Source organism: Opisthorchis viverrini (genome assembly GCF_000715545.1).
Source record: "Opisthorchis viverrini unplaced genomic scaffold opera_v5_55, whole genome shotgun sequence".
Lineage (NCBI taxonomy): Eukaryota > Metazoa > Platyhelminthes > Trematoda > Opisthorchiida > Opisthorchiidae > Opisthorchis > Opisthorchis viverrini.
The window spans coordinates 708,611-724,201 of record NW_008751709.1 but is presented as its reverse complement, the minus strand read 5'-3'; the positions used below and the strand labels follow the sequence as shown (position 1 = coordinate 724,201).

General features: G+C 45.6%; 1 protein-coding gene across 1 annotated transcript; it reads left to right on the top strand.

Moving 5' to 3' along the window:
- Window positions 1-402: 402 nt before the first annotated feature.
- T265_13296 (hypothetical protein) lies at window positions 403-12,930 on the top strand (the record flags this gene model as incomplete). The annotated part of the gene is given in 15 exon segments (XM_009168184.1): window positions 403-488; window positions 494-709; window positions 741-891; window positions 1,122-1,218; window positions 1,545-1,641; window positions 3,774-3,809; window positions 8,845-8,896; window positions 9,381-9,687; window positions 10,380-10,589; window positions 11,490-11,687; window positions 11,729-12,058; window positions 12,095-12,295; window positions 12,333-12,551; window positions 12,600-12,710; window positions 12,755-12,930. Coding segments are annotated over 15 exon segments (2,487 nt in total).
- Between the last annotated feature and the right edge of the window lie 2,661 nt (window positions 12,931-15,591).

The following is a 15,591-nucleotide window of genomic DNA, read 5'->3' as shown; positions in this document are numbered from 1 at the left end:
ACACCTGCAAAGTGTGAAGAGCTGCTTCAAGAATAGGTGGGCTCGAACCTTAGCCTCGTGCTTGATGATGAACCCATTGAGGTAGTAGACAAAGTTGTTTACCTGGGCAGCTATATAAGTCCCGGTGGTCTCGCGAAAGACAATATTTGTCATTCGGATTGGGGGTGGGACAGAGCAGCTTTCGCGAACCTGCGTCACCTGTGGCGTAGGTGTGACATCAACTTCTCTATCACGGGTCGAGTTTACAATGTTGCAGTGCGCTTCATGTTACTATGCGGACCATAAACCTGGCCGCTGCGTGCCGACGACGTCAAAAGACTTTCAGTGTTTGACTACCGATGTCTTCGGAGCATTGCCCGAATCTGGTGGGAACACCATATAAGCAATGCTGAAGTACGTCGAATGGTATCCGGGAGAAATAACTCACCCTCGATCGATAAACTGATCACACTGCACAGGTTGCGCTGGCTTGTTCACGTGCTGCGTATGTCAGTCGACCGACTTCCTCGAAGGGCTCTTTCCGCACAACTACGTTAAGGGTGGAAGAGAGCCAGAGGCGGTCAAACAATGGCTTGGCAGCGAAGTATAAAAGCCATTATCAGCAAACTCAGCCGTGCTGGTCATTGTCTTTGATGGAGACCCCGGGGCGGCCTATATCAATGGCTAGAGACATTGTCAGACATGACCCAGTCGTGCCATCAATGCGCTGGTGCATCCAAGCTATTACCTTCAATGCATAGCTCCCTTCCCAACCCCCACCTAATACTCTACCTACAGTGCTGTATTTACGCACTAATTTATCAGCTCCCGCCTCCAATGCGCAGCTACCTACCCCACCTCCCCGAATCATCGGTGAACGAAACTGAGGCAGCTACAATCACTCTACGACAAGTACGCAGTTATTGCAGCTGACAATGATGATGAGTTTGATTCAGATTATTCAAGAATGTAAACCCTCTTAAATAACCTAAATAATTCTGCTGCACGGGTCGGCATGCGCTTCACACGTACAAAGTGTAAAGTACTGCCACAAGACTAAGTGCGATCAAGCCCAAACTTCATGCTTGGAAACGATCCAGTTGATGTGGTGGATGAATTTGCTCAATTAGGTAGTTGTATAGGTTCTGGACTGGCTAGAGACAAGATTACTTCTCAGGTCAGGAAGGCCAGTGCAGCTTTTGCTAACCTTTGACGCCTATAGCACCGACATGGCGGTCGGTTGTCTGCCAAGGGCTAAAATTACTGCGGCTTTGCGATCCATACTGATCCATGAATCAGAATCGTCACCTGTGTGCGCGAATGACATTACGGAAGCTCTGTGCCTTTCCCAAGCATTGATAAGGTCTGTTAGGAAAATCGGACCAATAGTACGCCCTACCAGTTGTAGGAAGAAGGAACAGTAAATAAGTTGCTGTCGCTGTCTGCTATAGCCCATATAATCTTTATCTTCCGCTTGAGGTCAGCTTCAGAGTTACAATAGCTATGTTTGTGATACACCGCTAATTTCGATGCTTTCCCTTTTCAACCTAGTCATTCTAACAAAGACACTGCGATGAATTCGTCACACACTACACTAGAGGAACTAGTGGAACGATATATTCACGACCCGAAGAACAAACAGGCATTTTATAATATTGAAAGGTGAGCTTTACTCAGAATGCACACGACTCGATTTCGCTCAAACTCCAGTTTTAATGATTGGGTTCATTTTTTGAGAGATCTACCACTAGATTGTGAAGTGCAACGTCTTGTAAATGTCCACCTTGAAGCAAAATTCAAGGAAGCTTTTTGTCCACTCACGCAAAATAAAACAATGACAGTTGAACAAAGTTGCTCAGACTTTTTTGTCGACATGGTTTCAATTCTAGTGAAATCCTCGAGTAGGAGGATGCAGGTCGGTGTGTAGCGCAATCCAGAGCAGACACTGTTTTGTTTATGGATGCCTGCTGTGTGTAAATATAACCTATAGTGGATATCTTTCCCGGCAAACGACCAAGGGCTTCCAGAAATGTGCTTTCACCTGTTGGTTTTTCTGCTGATTTTGTCCTGCAGTGTATTGGTAGACTACCCTAGGTCACCGTCCGGACCCTTTATGTTGCCGTACGGCATCCCGCTCTCCTTCAGGTGATGAGTTTCGGAACATTTGTTGCCAACGCGTACCTGAACGGCGCTGACAAGTCATTATTCAAACTTTCGATTGGGACAACTGGGATACCAGAGCCTTCTGAAGTAATATAGGCAATATACTAAATCCGACTATGAGGGGTTGGCCTGGAGGTCCAATTTTAACTGTCTTCGGACGAAGTGCGGATTTCGCAGTCCAGTGGGTGCCGCGTTTGAGTATCCGGCTTAAACTGTAGCCTGAGGTTCTCACGTTCGTTTCCTAAATACAGGTACATATTCATATTCGATCTCGGTGTTTGCGACCCAAGCGTTTCAGAAGCCGCTCGGGATAGTTTAAACACGTACTTTTGTGCTGTCCTCTAGACGAACTACGGGCTGAAGCACACTCCATTTCACCAACCTAAGACACAAATGCCGGAAATTTCATTGCTCGTTTATTGCTCCAACTTAAACAGGGTTAAAGCTGACTAGGGCGATTTCGCGTAGCTCGTGATCGGTGGGAGTTAAGTGCTGTGTTTTGTACACTTGGGACAAATGATCCCAAGGTTCGAGTTGCCACTGTAATATAGTGAGCTTAACCTGTCAGAAGAATGAATGTGTTTGACCGGTTATTTACCTTTTAGCTCAAAGTCCTGACATCGGTGCATTTTGCTTTGACACATTTTATAGCCGACAAAATGCCTATTCCCGAGGTACCTTCTCCATCAGGAAGGATCACAGTAGGAATTTTGGGAGTGAACCCAGCTGCATAGGGGTTAAAAAACTAAACACCGCCCTATGTTCTTATTGAGACTTTAGCTGATGTAGATGACTCGTTATATACTACCTTAAAGGTCACCAACCGCGTTTATGAGGTTGGCTGGAGTCGCCAACAAATGGGTTTGTTTTACATTACGCTTGAATACCGACACATTTAGTGGTAAATATTGGCGTGAACCAAAGGTGGGCAATATAGATCCGTCCTGGACAATGCCCGGAAGTTAATCACACCATTGTCACATACTGATTGTGAGGTTTACTTCATGTGTTTGCCACGCCGTATTCGACTGGAGAAAGAATGCTTCATGTTGGCAGTTTGCTAACTATGAAAATCTGGTGAGTAGATAAGTAGACTTCCAAGTTCGCAACAGTTGGGGAAATGGGTTAGGATGTACGCTAATCCTAACAGAAAGGGCATGGACGTTCGGGGGTGAATGCCGATATTTTTTGGATCCGGAGTGGAATGATTTACCTTTGTGGGCTTGCTTGAACGACAAATACCTCGTTTTTCTTAAGGGAGCTTCAGTCCACTTCCCGAAGGAGTTTACATAGCTTGCACGGCTTTGGCAACCTAATTTACCACTCATTATTTGTCCAAATTCCCATACGTTGTCCCAGTTAACATATCAGTCACAATCGAGCTTAATGAGAATACTGGGGATCGACTACTTTCTCAATAAGACCGCGACATGATTCGCTTCCGACCTGTGAAGATGTCCCAAAAGTAGCCATCGGCGAGGTGTCAGTAATTATTTTTTTACGGGGGAATACTGAAATAGTCAACGAAAAGTCCTGGTAACTTGTGGCTTGGTTCGCCAGTGTATCTTTTTCATTCTCAGGGAAGGTCTTTTTCTTGGCCTGTCATTTTGGTTAACCTTTTATTCGCACAGGTGGATGCACACCAACCTGAAAAAGGACAATGCCGAGTAAGTTTCCTTCAACGAGTATAACCATATGTTTTCAGGTCAATACTGGTTAGTCTGAAGAAGTTTTTCTCCGCGTTTTTCGTGAGAAATGTGAATCGCCGTCAGGTAAGTTATTTTTGGAAATCCACTGTGCACCCACTAAGCCGTACAGTTTACGAGAATTCGCTGTCCTGGCTTCTTTATTGGCTGCTTTCATGGACTGCAAGTTTTGGGCTGGGTATGTGTAATACTTTCTTGCTTGAAACACCCATCCTTTTCCCAGTTCACCACCATCTTCGAATGAAGCATCGTGGTGCGAACTCACTTTAGTGGGGACGCCAATTTACTTGATCGACGTGCTGCTGCAAATGACTACGGTGACTGGCACCAGTGAATTTGCACATGGCATTTGCAGGTTGGAGATTAAATTAACTTCATCCAACCGTTTAGACGAATATTCTGCTTGCCTAGGGCCTACTTACTGAGAATCTCTGGCGACCCTTCCGACAAAGCTTATTGCTGCTATATGGAGCAGAAAGAAGTTGCCTGCAGAATGGGGCATGTCGACAGTTATCCGCATCTATATAAAGGGTACGCGGACGCTGTGTGAAAACCAGTGTGGCATCAGCCCGTTACCTGTGGCATCAAAGGTACTCTCTGGTCTTATCCTTCGAAGGTCGACTGAACACGGGGAGAGGCAGATCCGTGAAAACCAAGCTGGGTTCCGTCCTGAAAGAGATTGAATCGATCATACCTTCACCCTCTGACAGATTCTGGAACAGCGACACTGCTTCCGGAAGCCAACAGTGGTCGTGATTGAAATCTGCCTTTGACTCTGCGGACCGTCAGGCACTATGGCAGTGTCTGTGGAGCAAAGGTGTCCCCCACAAATTCTTGACCCTCCTTAAGGCGCTGTACGCCAACTCCCGCGGTCGTGTGAAGGTCTACGGGAAGCTCTCTTCTCAGTTCACCACATCAAGTGGTGTCCAACAGGACTGTCCTCTTTCACATTCCCTTTTCAACTTCGTCATTGAAGAGATCATGGAAGACTCACTACCAGCCTCTAATGCCTGTGGGGTAGAAATACTCCCGGGACGTCCGCTCACAGATATCGAGTACGCTCTTCTTGGATCTGACCTTGTGGTAGTGCAAGCAATATTAAATAATTTAAATAATTCCGCCTTACGGTTCGGCATGCGCTTCACACCTGCAAAGTGTGAAGAGCTGCTTCAAGAATAGGTGGGCTCGAACCTTAGCCTCGTGCTTGATGATGAACCCATTGAGGTAGTAGACAAAGTTGTTTACCTGGGCAGCTATATAAGTCCCGGTGGTCTCGCGAAAGACAATATTTGTCATTCGGATTGGGGGTGGGACAGAGCAGCTTTCGCGAACCTGCGTCACCTGTGGCGTAGGTGTGACATCAACTTCTCTATCACGGGTCGAGTTTACAATGTTGCAGTGCGCTTCATGTTACTATGCGGACCATAAACCTGGCCGCTGCGTGCCGACGACGTCAAAAGACTTTCAGTGTTTGACTACCGATGTCTTCGGAGCATTGCCCGAATCTGGTGGGAACACCATATAAGCAATGCTGAAGTACGTCGAATGGTATCCGGGAGAAATAACTCACCCTCGATCGATAAACTGATCACACTGCACAGGTTGCGCTGGCTTGTTCACGTGCTGCGTATGTCAGTCGACCGACTTCCTCGAAGGGCTCTTTCCGCACAACTACGTTAAGGGTGGAAGAGAGCCAGAGGCGGTCAAACAATGGCTTGGCAGCGAAGTATAAAAGCCATTATCAGCAAACTCAGCCGTGCTGGTCATTGCCGTCTTCTTTGATGGAGACCCCGGGGCGGCCTATATCAATGGCTAGAGACATTGTCAGACATGACCCAGTCGTGCCATCAATGCGCTGGTGCATCCAAGCTATTACCTTCAATGCATAGCTCCCTTCCCAACCCCCACCTAATACTCTACCTACAGTGCTGTATTTACGCACTAATTTATCAGCTCCCGCCTCCAATGCGCAGCTACCTACCCCACCTCCCCGAATCATCGGTGAACGAAACTGAGGCAGCTACAATCACTCTACGACAAGTACGCAGTTATTGCAGCTGACAATGATGATGAGTTTGATTCAGATTATTCAAGAATGTAAACCCTCTTAAATAACCTAAATAATTCTGCTGCACGGGTCGGCATGCGCTTCACACGTACAAAGTGTAAAGTACTGCCACAAGACTAAGTGCGATCAAGCCCAAACTTCATGCTTGGAAACGATCCAGTTGATGTGGTGGATGAATTTGCTCAATTAGGTAGTTGTATAGGTTCTGGACTGGCTAGAGACAAGATTACTTCTCAGGTCAGGAAGGCCAGTGCAGCTTTTGCTAACCTTTGACGCCTATAGCACCGACATGGCGGTCGGTTGTCTGCCAAGGGCTAAAATTACTGCGGCTTTGCGATCCATACTGATCCATGAATCAGAATCGTCACCTGTGTGCGCGAATGACATTACGGAAGCTCTGTGCCTTTCCCAAGCATTGATAAGGTCTGTTAGGAAAATCGGACCAATAGTACGCCCTACCAGTTGTAGGAAGAAGGAACAGTAAATAAGTTGCTGTCGCTGTCTGCTATAGCCCATATAATCTTTATCTTCCGCTTGAGGTCAGCTTCAGAGTTACAATAGCTATGTTTGTGATACACCGCTAATTTCGATGCTTTCCCTTTTCAACCTAGTCATTCTAACAAAGACACTGCGATGAATTCGTCACACACTACACTAGAGGAACTAGTGGAACGATATATTCACGACCCGAAGAACAAACAGGCATTTTATAATATTGAAAGGTGAGCTTTACTCAGAATGCACACGACTCGATTTCGCTCAAACTCCAGTTTTAATGATTGGGTTCATTTTTTGAGAGATCTACCACTAGATTGTGAAGTGCAACGTCTTGTAAATGTCCACCTTGAAGCAAAATTCAAGGAAGCTTTTTGTCCACTCACGCAAAATAAAACAATGACAGTTGAACAAAGTTGCTCAGACTTTTTTGTCGACATGGTTTCAATTCTAGTGAAATCCTCGAGTAGGAGGATGCAGGTCGGTGTGTAGCGCAATCCAGAGCAGACACTGTTTTGTTTATGGATGCCTGCTGTGTGTAAAGATAACCTATAGTGGATATCTTTCCTGACAAACGACCAAGGGCTTCCAGAAATGTGCTTTCACCTGTTGGTTTTTCTGCTGATTTTGTCCTGCAGTGTATTGGTAGACTACCCTAGGTCACCGTCCGGACCCTTTATGTTGCCGTACGGCATCCCGCTCTCCTTCAGGTGATGAGTTTCGGAACATTTGTTGCCAACGCGTACCTGAACGGCGCTGACAAGTCATTATTCAAACTTTCGATTGGGACAACTGGGATACCAGAGCCTTCTGAAGTAATATAGGCAATATACTAAATCCGACTATGAGGGGTTGGCCTGGAGGTCCAATTTTAACTGTCTTCGGACGAAGTGCGGATTTCGCAGTCCAGTGGGTGCCGCGTTTGAGTATCCGGCTTAAACTGTAGCCTGAGGTTCTCACGTTCGTTTCCTAAATACAGGTACATATTCATATTCGATCTCGGTGTTTGCGACCCAAGCGTTTCAGAAGCCGCTCGGGATAGTTTAAACACGTACTTTTGTGCTGTCCTCTAGACGAACTACGGGCTGAAGCACACTCCATTTCACCAACCTAAGACACAAATGCCGGAAATTTCATTGCTCGTTTATTGCTCCAACTTAAACAGGGTTAAAGCTGACTAGGGCGATTTCGCGTAGCTCGTGATCGGTGGGAGTTAAGTGCTGTGTTTTGTACACTTGGGACAAATGATCCCAAGGTTCGAGTTGCCACTGTAATATAGTGAGCTTAACCTGTCAGAAGAATGAATGTGTTTGACCGGTTATTTACCTTTTAGCTCAAAGTCCTGACATCGGTGCATTTTGCTTTGACACATTTTATAGCCGACAAAATGCCTATTCCCGAGGTACCTTCTCCATCAGGAAGGATCACAGTAGGAATTTTGGGAGTGAACCCAGCTGCATAGGGGTTAAAAAACTAAACACCGCCCTATGTTCTTATTGAGACTTTAGCTGATGTAGATGACTCGTTATATACTACCTTAAAGGTCACCAACCGCGTTTATGAGGTTGGCTGGAGTCGCCAACAAATGGGTTTGTTTTACATTACGCTTGAATACCGACACATTTAGTGGTAAATATTGGCGTGAACCAAAGGTGGGCAATATAGATCCGTCCTGGACAATGCCCGGAAGTTAATCACACCATTGTCACATACTGATTGTGAGGTTTACTTCATGTGTTTGCCACGCCGTATTCGACTGGAGAAAGAATGCTTCATGTTGGCAGTTTGCTAACTATGAAAATCTGGTGAGTAGATAAGTAGACTTCCAAGTTCGCAACAGTTGGGGAAATGGGTTAGGATGTACGCTAATCCTAACAGAAAGGGCATGGACGTTCGGGGGTGAATTCCGATATTTTTTGGATCCGGAGTGGAATGATTTACCTTTGTGGGCTTGCTTGAACGACAAATACCTCGTTTTTCTTAAGGGAGCTTCAGTCCACTTCCCGAAGGAGTTTACATAGCTTGCACGGCTTTGGCAACCTAATTTACCACTCATTATTTGTCCAAATTCCCATACGTTGTCCCAGTTAACATATCAGTCACAATCGAGCTTAATGAGAATACTGGGGATCGACTACTTTCTCAATAAGACCGCGACATGATTCGCTTCCGACCTGTGAAGATGTCCCAAAAGTAGCCATCGGCGAGGTGTCAGTAATTATTTTTTTACGGGGGAATACTGAAATAGTCAACGAAAAGTCCTGGTAACTTGTGGCTTGGTTCGCCAGTGTATCTTTTTCATTCTCAGGGAAGGTCTTTTTCTTGGCCTGTCATTTTGGTTAACCTTTTATTCGCACAGGTGGATGCACACCAACCTGAAAAAGGACAATGCCGAGTAAGTTTCCTTCAACGAGTATAACCATATGTTTTCAGGTCAATACTGGTTAGTCTGAAGAAGTTTTTCTCCGCGTTTTTCGTGAGAAATGTGAATCGCCGTCAGGTAAGTTCTTTTTGGAAATCCACTGTGCACCCACTAAGCCGTACAGTTTACGAGAATTCGCTGTCCTGGCTTCTTTATTGGCTGCTTTCATGGACTGCAAGTTTTGGGCTGGGTATGTGTAATACTTTCTTGCTTGAAACACCCATCCTTTTCCCAGTTCACCACCATCTTCGAATGAAGCATCGTGGTGCGAACTCACTTTAGTGGGGACGCCAATTTACTTGATCGACGTGCTGCTGCAAATGACTACGGTGACTGGCACCAGTGAATTTGCACATGGCATTTGCAGGTTGGAGATTAAATTAACTTCATCCAACCGTTTAGACGAATATTCTGCTTGCCTAGGGCCTACTTCAAATGCCCGACTAACGCGGTTAGACTGATAGCATTGTATAAATGGGCATCTGTTGAGATCGCAGCGCCTATCTTTTCCCCCAAAGTACGCCAATTTTTTGTTCATTTCCTGTAGGATTTTGTTGCAAATTACCTCCATGCGCATAGCCTAATTACATGGATTTACAATGGAAATGGTAAAATAACAGCACCCCTCGAAAGCCAGGATCTCTCAGATGAACAAGTTCTGCAAACCATCATTAACAATTATGAACTTGAAGACTTTGTGGAGTTGTTGAGCCCAACAGCTACACAGAATGTTAAAATTGAATCGGATAAATTAGAAGCGGGCCTGAAAAAGAAGATCCAGTCATCCTCCAAGAAAAGCAAAAAACTTATCCAGAAATCTCTGTTGATGTCGAAGAAGAAGAAGAGCGTTAAAGGTGAGGTATTTCGTTGTTTATGTTTTTACGGTCCTGTTTTCGAGATCCTGCTCTGACGCACACCCCCAGGCAGTCACCAACCGATGGAGCGCATTTGATATCCGAGGTTATTTCTTCGAACCTGAAAGGTGTCATTGACTTCAAGCATTTGGAGTCAACAGTACATATAACGGAACTGAGCGTACTGCCCGTAACTGGACAGTTATCGGAGCCGAACGTAGTTGTTGAGACTACTGGTACTCTGGAACCCGCAATCACAATTGGGGACAATGCAGGTTGGATCTTAATTTCCGTTATAATGAATAAGTAAAGTAAATGTCATCCAGTCACCCCTTAGCATGGATTACGACGATCCATCGTGTTCGGTCGCCGCTACCGAAATGGATACGACCGCCTCCATTTTTTCAAAGAAATCCGATATTCGTCACCAAGGTACTTGATCTGATTTCCTTTATTTGAGGCATTCCGAATGCAACAGACGGTGAGGGAGCTACTTCCAAAAAATCGATTATCGTGGAGTATCTCCACTTGCGATCTCCTAAGGATTCACTGGATACACTACAGGGGCACGTGGAGACGATGCAGTCTGATTCGGCTCCTAATGGAAGACCCTGTGTAAAACATAGTATTTCCCCCAAATCGCCTCTCCTTCATCCAGGTATTTGTGTCGCTTTTCAAATTCACTCTCCCAGATGAATTGTTCGACTATCTTCGACCACAGATATCACAGTCGGGAAAGGCTTCACAGGAAACCGCCGTTACGGGTTACGCGAAATGTGCTGAGACACCGAGACCCAAAAGAACAACGCTTGCTGTGTCACCAATCGGAGATTTGCATCCAAGTAATGACGAGCCCCCACCGGATAAGAACTCATCGCTGGAAAATGGAAGTAAAGATTCAGGTAACTGGACGACCCCTAAATCTGTGCGACCATCCGGTCGAGTTACTGTTAAAATACTCTTAGCACGAATCGGTTGCCCGGGAGTATGGATGCAGTTACTGATCCGACACGTGAGCGTACTCCTGGTTCGAGTTAAGAGGCTTTTGTTCAGGAGCCGATAAAAACTAGTATGGGCCAGCATATCTTTCTTTATGCATTATACTGCCCTTAATCGCTGGATGTACTCCATATTTTTCACACTGTTGTTCAAACTAACACAGTCTAGGTAAGGAAATTCAAACACAGCCAGAAATCGGGATCGCTGTAGGAAAGTCGATCCATAGTGGTCAAATCAACCGAGGATAACGAATCATGGTTTCCAGAAGGTTGGGCTGGGAGTCCGCACCTCTCCTAGATCATGTTCAGGGTGCCCTCATAGCTAGCAATTTTGGTCTACACAAGGCGGTCACAGAACGGCATTTTTAACATTACGAAAAGTCCACACGCAGTTGGGAGGCGAACGTTGTGGGGATGATCTGCGTCGGTGGTAAGCTAGACTGAGATCGTACACACGTGGTCTACTGTAGTTGGCCATGGTTTTAATTGCTTTGTCTGCTCGATGATCATCTTGGTGTGCATACATGTATGCACCCATTTTTGTGAGGCTGTCATCACATGTGATCGCACCACTTTGTGTCAACGTGATTCTATCTACTTGCAATAGGATACCAGTTATGATGTTATGCGGCTCCGAATTGAACGTTGAGATCATTGAAGGTTTAGATGCATCATTTTGTTGAGCAGTCTATCCTGAGGGAGTCCATATACTGTTTGGGAGTTTCCCGAATCTATCGAAAAACCGGATGGTTGAGTTCAGTTGCTCGGGATATTTGCATTTTACTTTATTCCTGGTGTGCACAGATGTCACAGTAGACCAAGTTCAGTTGGTTCAAACTGATGAGTCAGAGGTCGTGGGTCTTTCGGAGTCTCAACCGGCAACTGCGAATAGTTCAGGACGCGTAACTCGACAATCAAGGTTAAAAACACCTGGTTCACAAGGCTCATCTATCGGTCGTAATGAAGTTCGACGATCTTCAAGTAGGCGGCAAGATTCTTCAAGTAAGTCAGTTTAAATACTCTGATTGTTGTATAAGATGCAGCCTGCAAGGTAGAATCCATGGTTGGTAAGAGTCAACATGTGCGCTTGGAGACTCCCTCAACTCGTTCAGCGAAGAGTCATAATGTGACTGAGCGGCCCAATCAAGTCAACGGCATTACTGAACTTACTTGCAAAAATGCAGACGAGACCCAACTTGGCTGCATTGATACTATAACCGCGGATGATCAATTACAGCATTGTGAACAATCAACACCTGTTCTGGAGACAACACCAGTCGTCCAACACAGTGGGTCGAGAATCATTCATTCAACTACAGGGGACCCCACACTTGGAAAGCGCAAATCGACCGTTAGACGTCGAGATCTCTTAGGTAAGTTAGAAAAGTTCCGCTACCACATCAATTCAGATGGGACACGTACGTTTAATACTTCAAATGTTGCCGATTTCTTGACTTGCCTCCAGTATGCAGAGACGCAAAAATCTCCAGTCACGACGCCGATTAAGCGCCTCTCAAACACTGCGCATATTGCAGTCTCACCCGCAGTAGGCAATGGAAACTCGTCAGAAAAACTTGAGCTCCCGTTTACGAGTGGAAATTCCATTCCAGGTACAATCTAACCTAACATGCTACTTATCGCCTTCAGATCCAACTCCCTCTATATATGGTGCTCCACATGATACAAGGGCAGTGGCCACTGGTTCTGTTGATTCGGTACAGTATAATGATACCAAGAAACTTCTGAGTGCAGTGCCGCTGGTTTCACGAAGGCGTATAAAGACCCCACAATCGGATAGTAAACTCGTACTTCGGAGAACTTCATCAGCACAACGGAAGGCCTTGCGCAGTCGCGACTCCATCTCAGGTGACTAGTTTTTTCATACCTCACCTTCAGCAAACCCAATTGTTTCAGCTTCAACATGCACACAACCTACTGCTAGTCGGGTTAAAGGAAAGTGTCTGAAGGAAGAAACAGGCATTCCCCCGAGCAAGGCCCCAGAAACCGTGGGCCTGGTTGGATTGGGTAATTATATCCTTTGGATTGTTTGTATCGCCTTAAACCAACAGAAGATGGACGAAAACTAACGGTCACTGCAGCCAAGACAGATCCAACTCGAAAAAGGCGTACAAGAACTCCCCAATCAACCGATGCCTGTCCAAGTTCCAGTGTATCCTCTCTGAAGAAGAAAAGATTCTCTGTTAGATGTCGAAGCGGTGACCCAGGTACGGAAGGAAATATCTAGTCTACGGCTCTTATCAATCTTCTAGAAGCAGTTCAGCAGACACCGTCTAAAACTGGACCCGCGAGGGGCAGAAAACCGAGGGGCAGTACGAAGGAAGTCACGGTATGTTCGATTATTTAAACACTATTGTGCTTTAGATCCAACAGAGACCGCCCTACCTCCTGCGAGGACGCACTTCAACTATTTGATATCAATAAATGTATCCTTCGAAAGATCTCTTCGTTCTTTGATCTCAGGAAGAATCAAGCGATTGACTTGGTGAGATTAATGTTGTTGCGGATTGTGGTTTGGTTATAGATAACTGACAGCGAGCTTGTAGCAAAGCTGGTGATTCGAATGGATTTGTTCTCAATGTGACACAAAAGAGTTAGTACGAATGTGCTTCAGATCGCCTGCTTCTCCTCTCTGTGAAGAAGAACTTCTCCGAGAAACATCACTCCGAAGAGTTGACATTAGCATTCCCGGTGATCGTGATTTAGCTTTAGATCTACCCCCTCCCCCCCAATTAGACCAAAGCGTTCTCTTCCCTTGGCGTTTTTACAGGTTAAAATGTCAGTCTACCGACACCAAAAATGAATTCTTGGTTGAGATACGACTTCTATGTTCTTAGATATCGTTCGTATGCGGTTTTGATAAGGATGTCAATAATGAGAATTTACTGCCTTCCACATACTATGGCATCCTCGACGAAAGGTCCCGAAACTTTCACTGGGCTCAAGCTGTGGCCTCCGAGTCGACCGGTTTACGGACCACACACACATTCAGGTCGACCGGATCTGTCAAGGTTTGTCGTTTTAGCAAATGATGCCTTCGGTGCCGTCACCTAGCATTTGAACAACAGGCTGTTCAGTATATTGACACAAGCCATGACCCATATGATATCGCTGCATCGCTTTTCCAACTACGAAATTCGCTGCCAAATGTGAATATTTAAGGACGAACTCTCATTCCACACTAATAGTTAGGCCTATACTAGGGCAAGTAATCCAGCTTGTCGATAGCGATGCTCCAAGTCACGAATTGACGTTTTCAGTAGGAGGCGAGATGGTTCAAGCGGTTAGAACGTGAATTTACTGACAGGTCCCTGGTTCGACTAGGATTGGTTTCTTTTAGGGAACAGCCGTATAATCAGTACTAATTGGTAGATCGATGGCCACTTAAAACAGTGTCAGTTCCGGAAGTCAGTGCGAAACGACTTGGCATTGCGCTTATCAGCGGGAATGTGATGAAATCACTCGGCTGATACTCAGTTGCGAAGTTTTCACTCTCAACGACAGCACTTTTGGCTCCTTATCCCGCCTTTGCAAATAGTTTATACGAATGGGTCTGGGCACCTTAGTGGGGGTGAGCTCCCAGTACATGGTTACAAGTTTCCAGTTTTCATAAATGTGATTAAAACGGATGTACCTGGGTTAGTAGGGTGGGTGATTCTATAAGAGGGTAAGTTGGAAGTAATGTGCACAAATTTGGTCTACTGGATATTCGCCATAAAAGTGATTACGAAACTGTCCTGGGAAACATTCAGACTTTGTACACGTGTAGGATAGTGACAGTTCCGGACAGATTTGATGCAAACGATGACTAGCAGAGTTCCTTGTGCCAAGGTCGGACATGACGGATTGAGGTACTCGGAGTTCCGCTGTTTAAAGATTCTACCAAAGACGATGGATGATGCCTCAAGTCGCGTATCACAAAGAGCTGAACCAATAACTACGACAATGTGACCAGTTGAGATTACCGTGTAGAATCCTGAGCGTCTCGCGATTAACACTGATCCGAAGATGAGTTAAAAATATGGTAAGAGTGCACGAAGCAGGAGTGAAGGGATTTGCGGTTACTGTAAATAGTGAAAGGCTCGCTGAATCATTCCACCAGTTTAAGTTCATCTTATAGAGTTGGGTGCATTTCAAGGGTGTATATGGAGAGAAAATCACGTGTGACTGAGTAGAACTAAACGAATGGACAACACTGCATTTTGGAAAGAACGCGTATTCAAGCTGTCGAATTATTGCGTACATCCCTCCAGATCTCACATCCGAATATTCAACAATAACGGTTTTCGGCTCCACTCTGCGGGTCAACATGTGCTGAAAAGTTCGGGAGTACTGTTCAGTTGTTCGTTATTGGGGACCGTCAGTGAAGCACATCTCGCTAATTTTAGGAGACTCGGATGACCAGCCACTGTTCAGCTTAAGGGATTGCAGATTCGAGTCGCCATCGGAATTCGTGGGATATACACTAATGAGCATCCTCAAGAAAGGTAGAACAACTGCATAGTATTTCTCGATCTTTCATTATGGGCTAACGTAAGGTAACAGGATGGGATCCGGAGAGCCAGCATTCGCTGAAGAGCCACAAATTACGGGATGTGTCCTAACCTTTGACGCACATCAGTGGTCTCGTAAGCATGCATACCATGCTGTACTCGCGATTAGTAATATGCACCCTTACCACAGGGCACCAGTAACGCCTCTCCAGCTCTGCCACTTGAGCTACGATTATTCGTGTATCGAAGAAAAGACATTCGACCATGATCTCAGCAACGCATGCTAAGAGCACCGGCATGCAACATGAAAGTGCGTCCGAAACATCAGTTGGGCATGTGAGTTGTCCAACATTTGAACGACTACTCAACATGCTGAAGCTTGTGAAAAGTTGCGG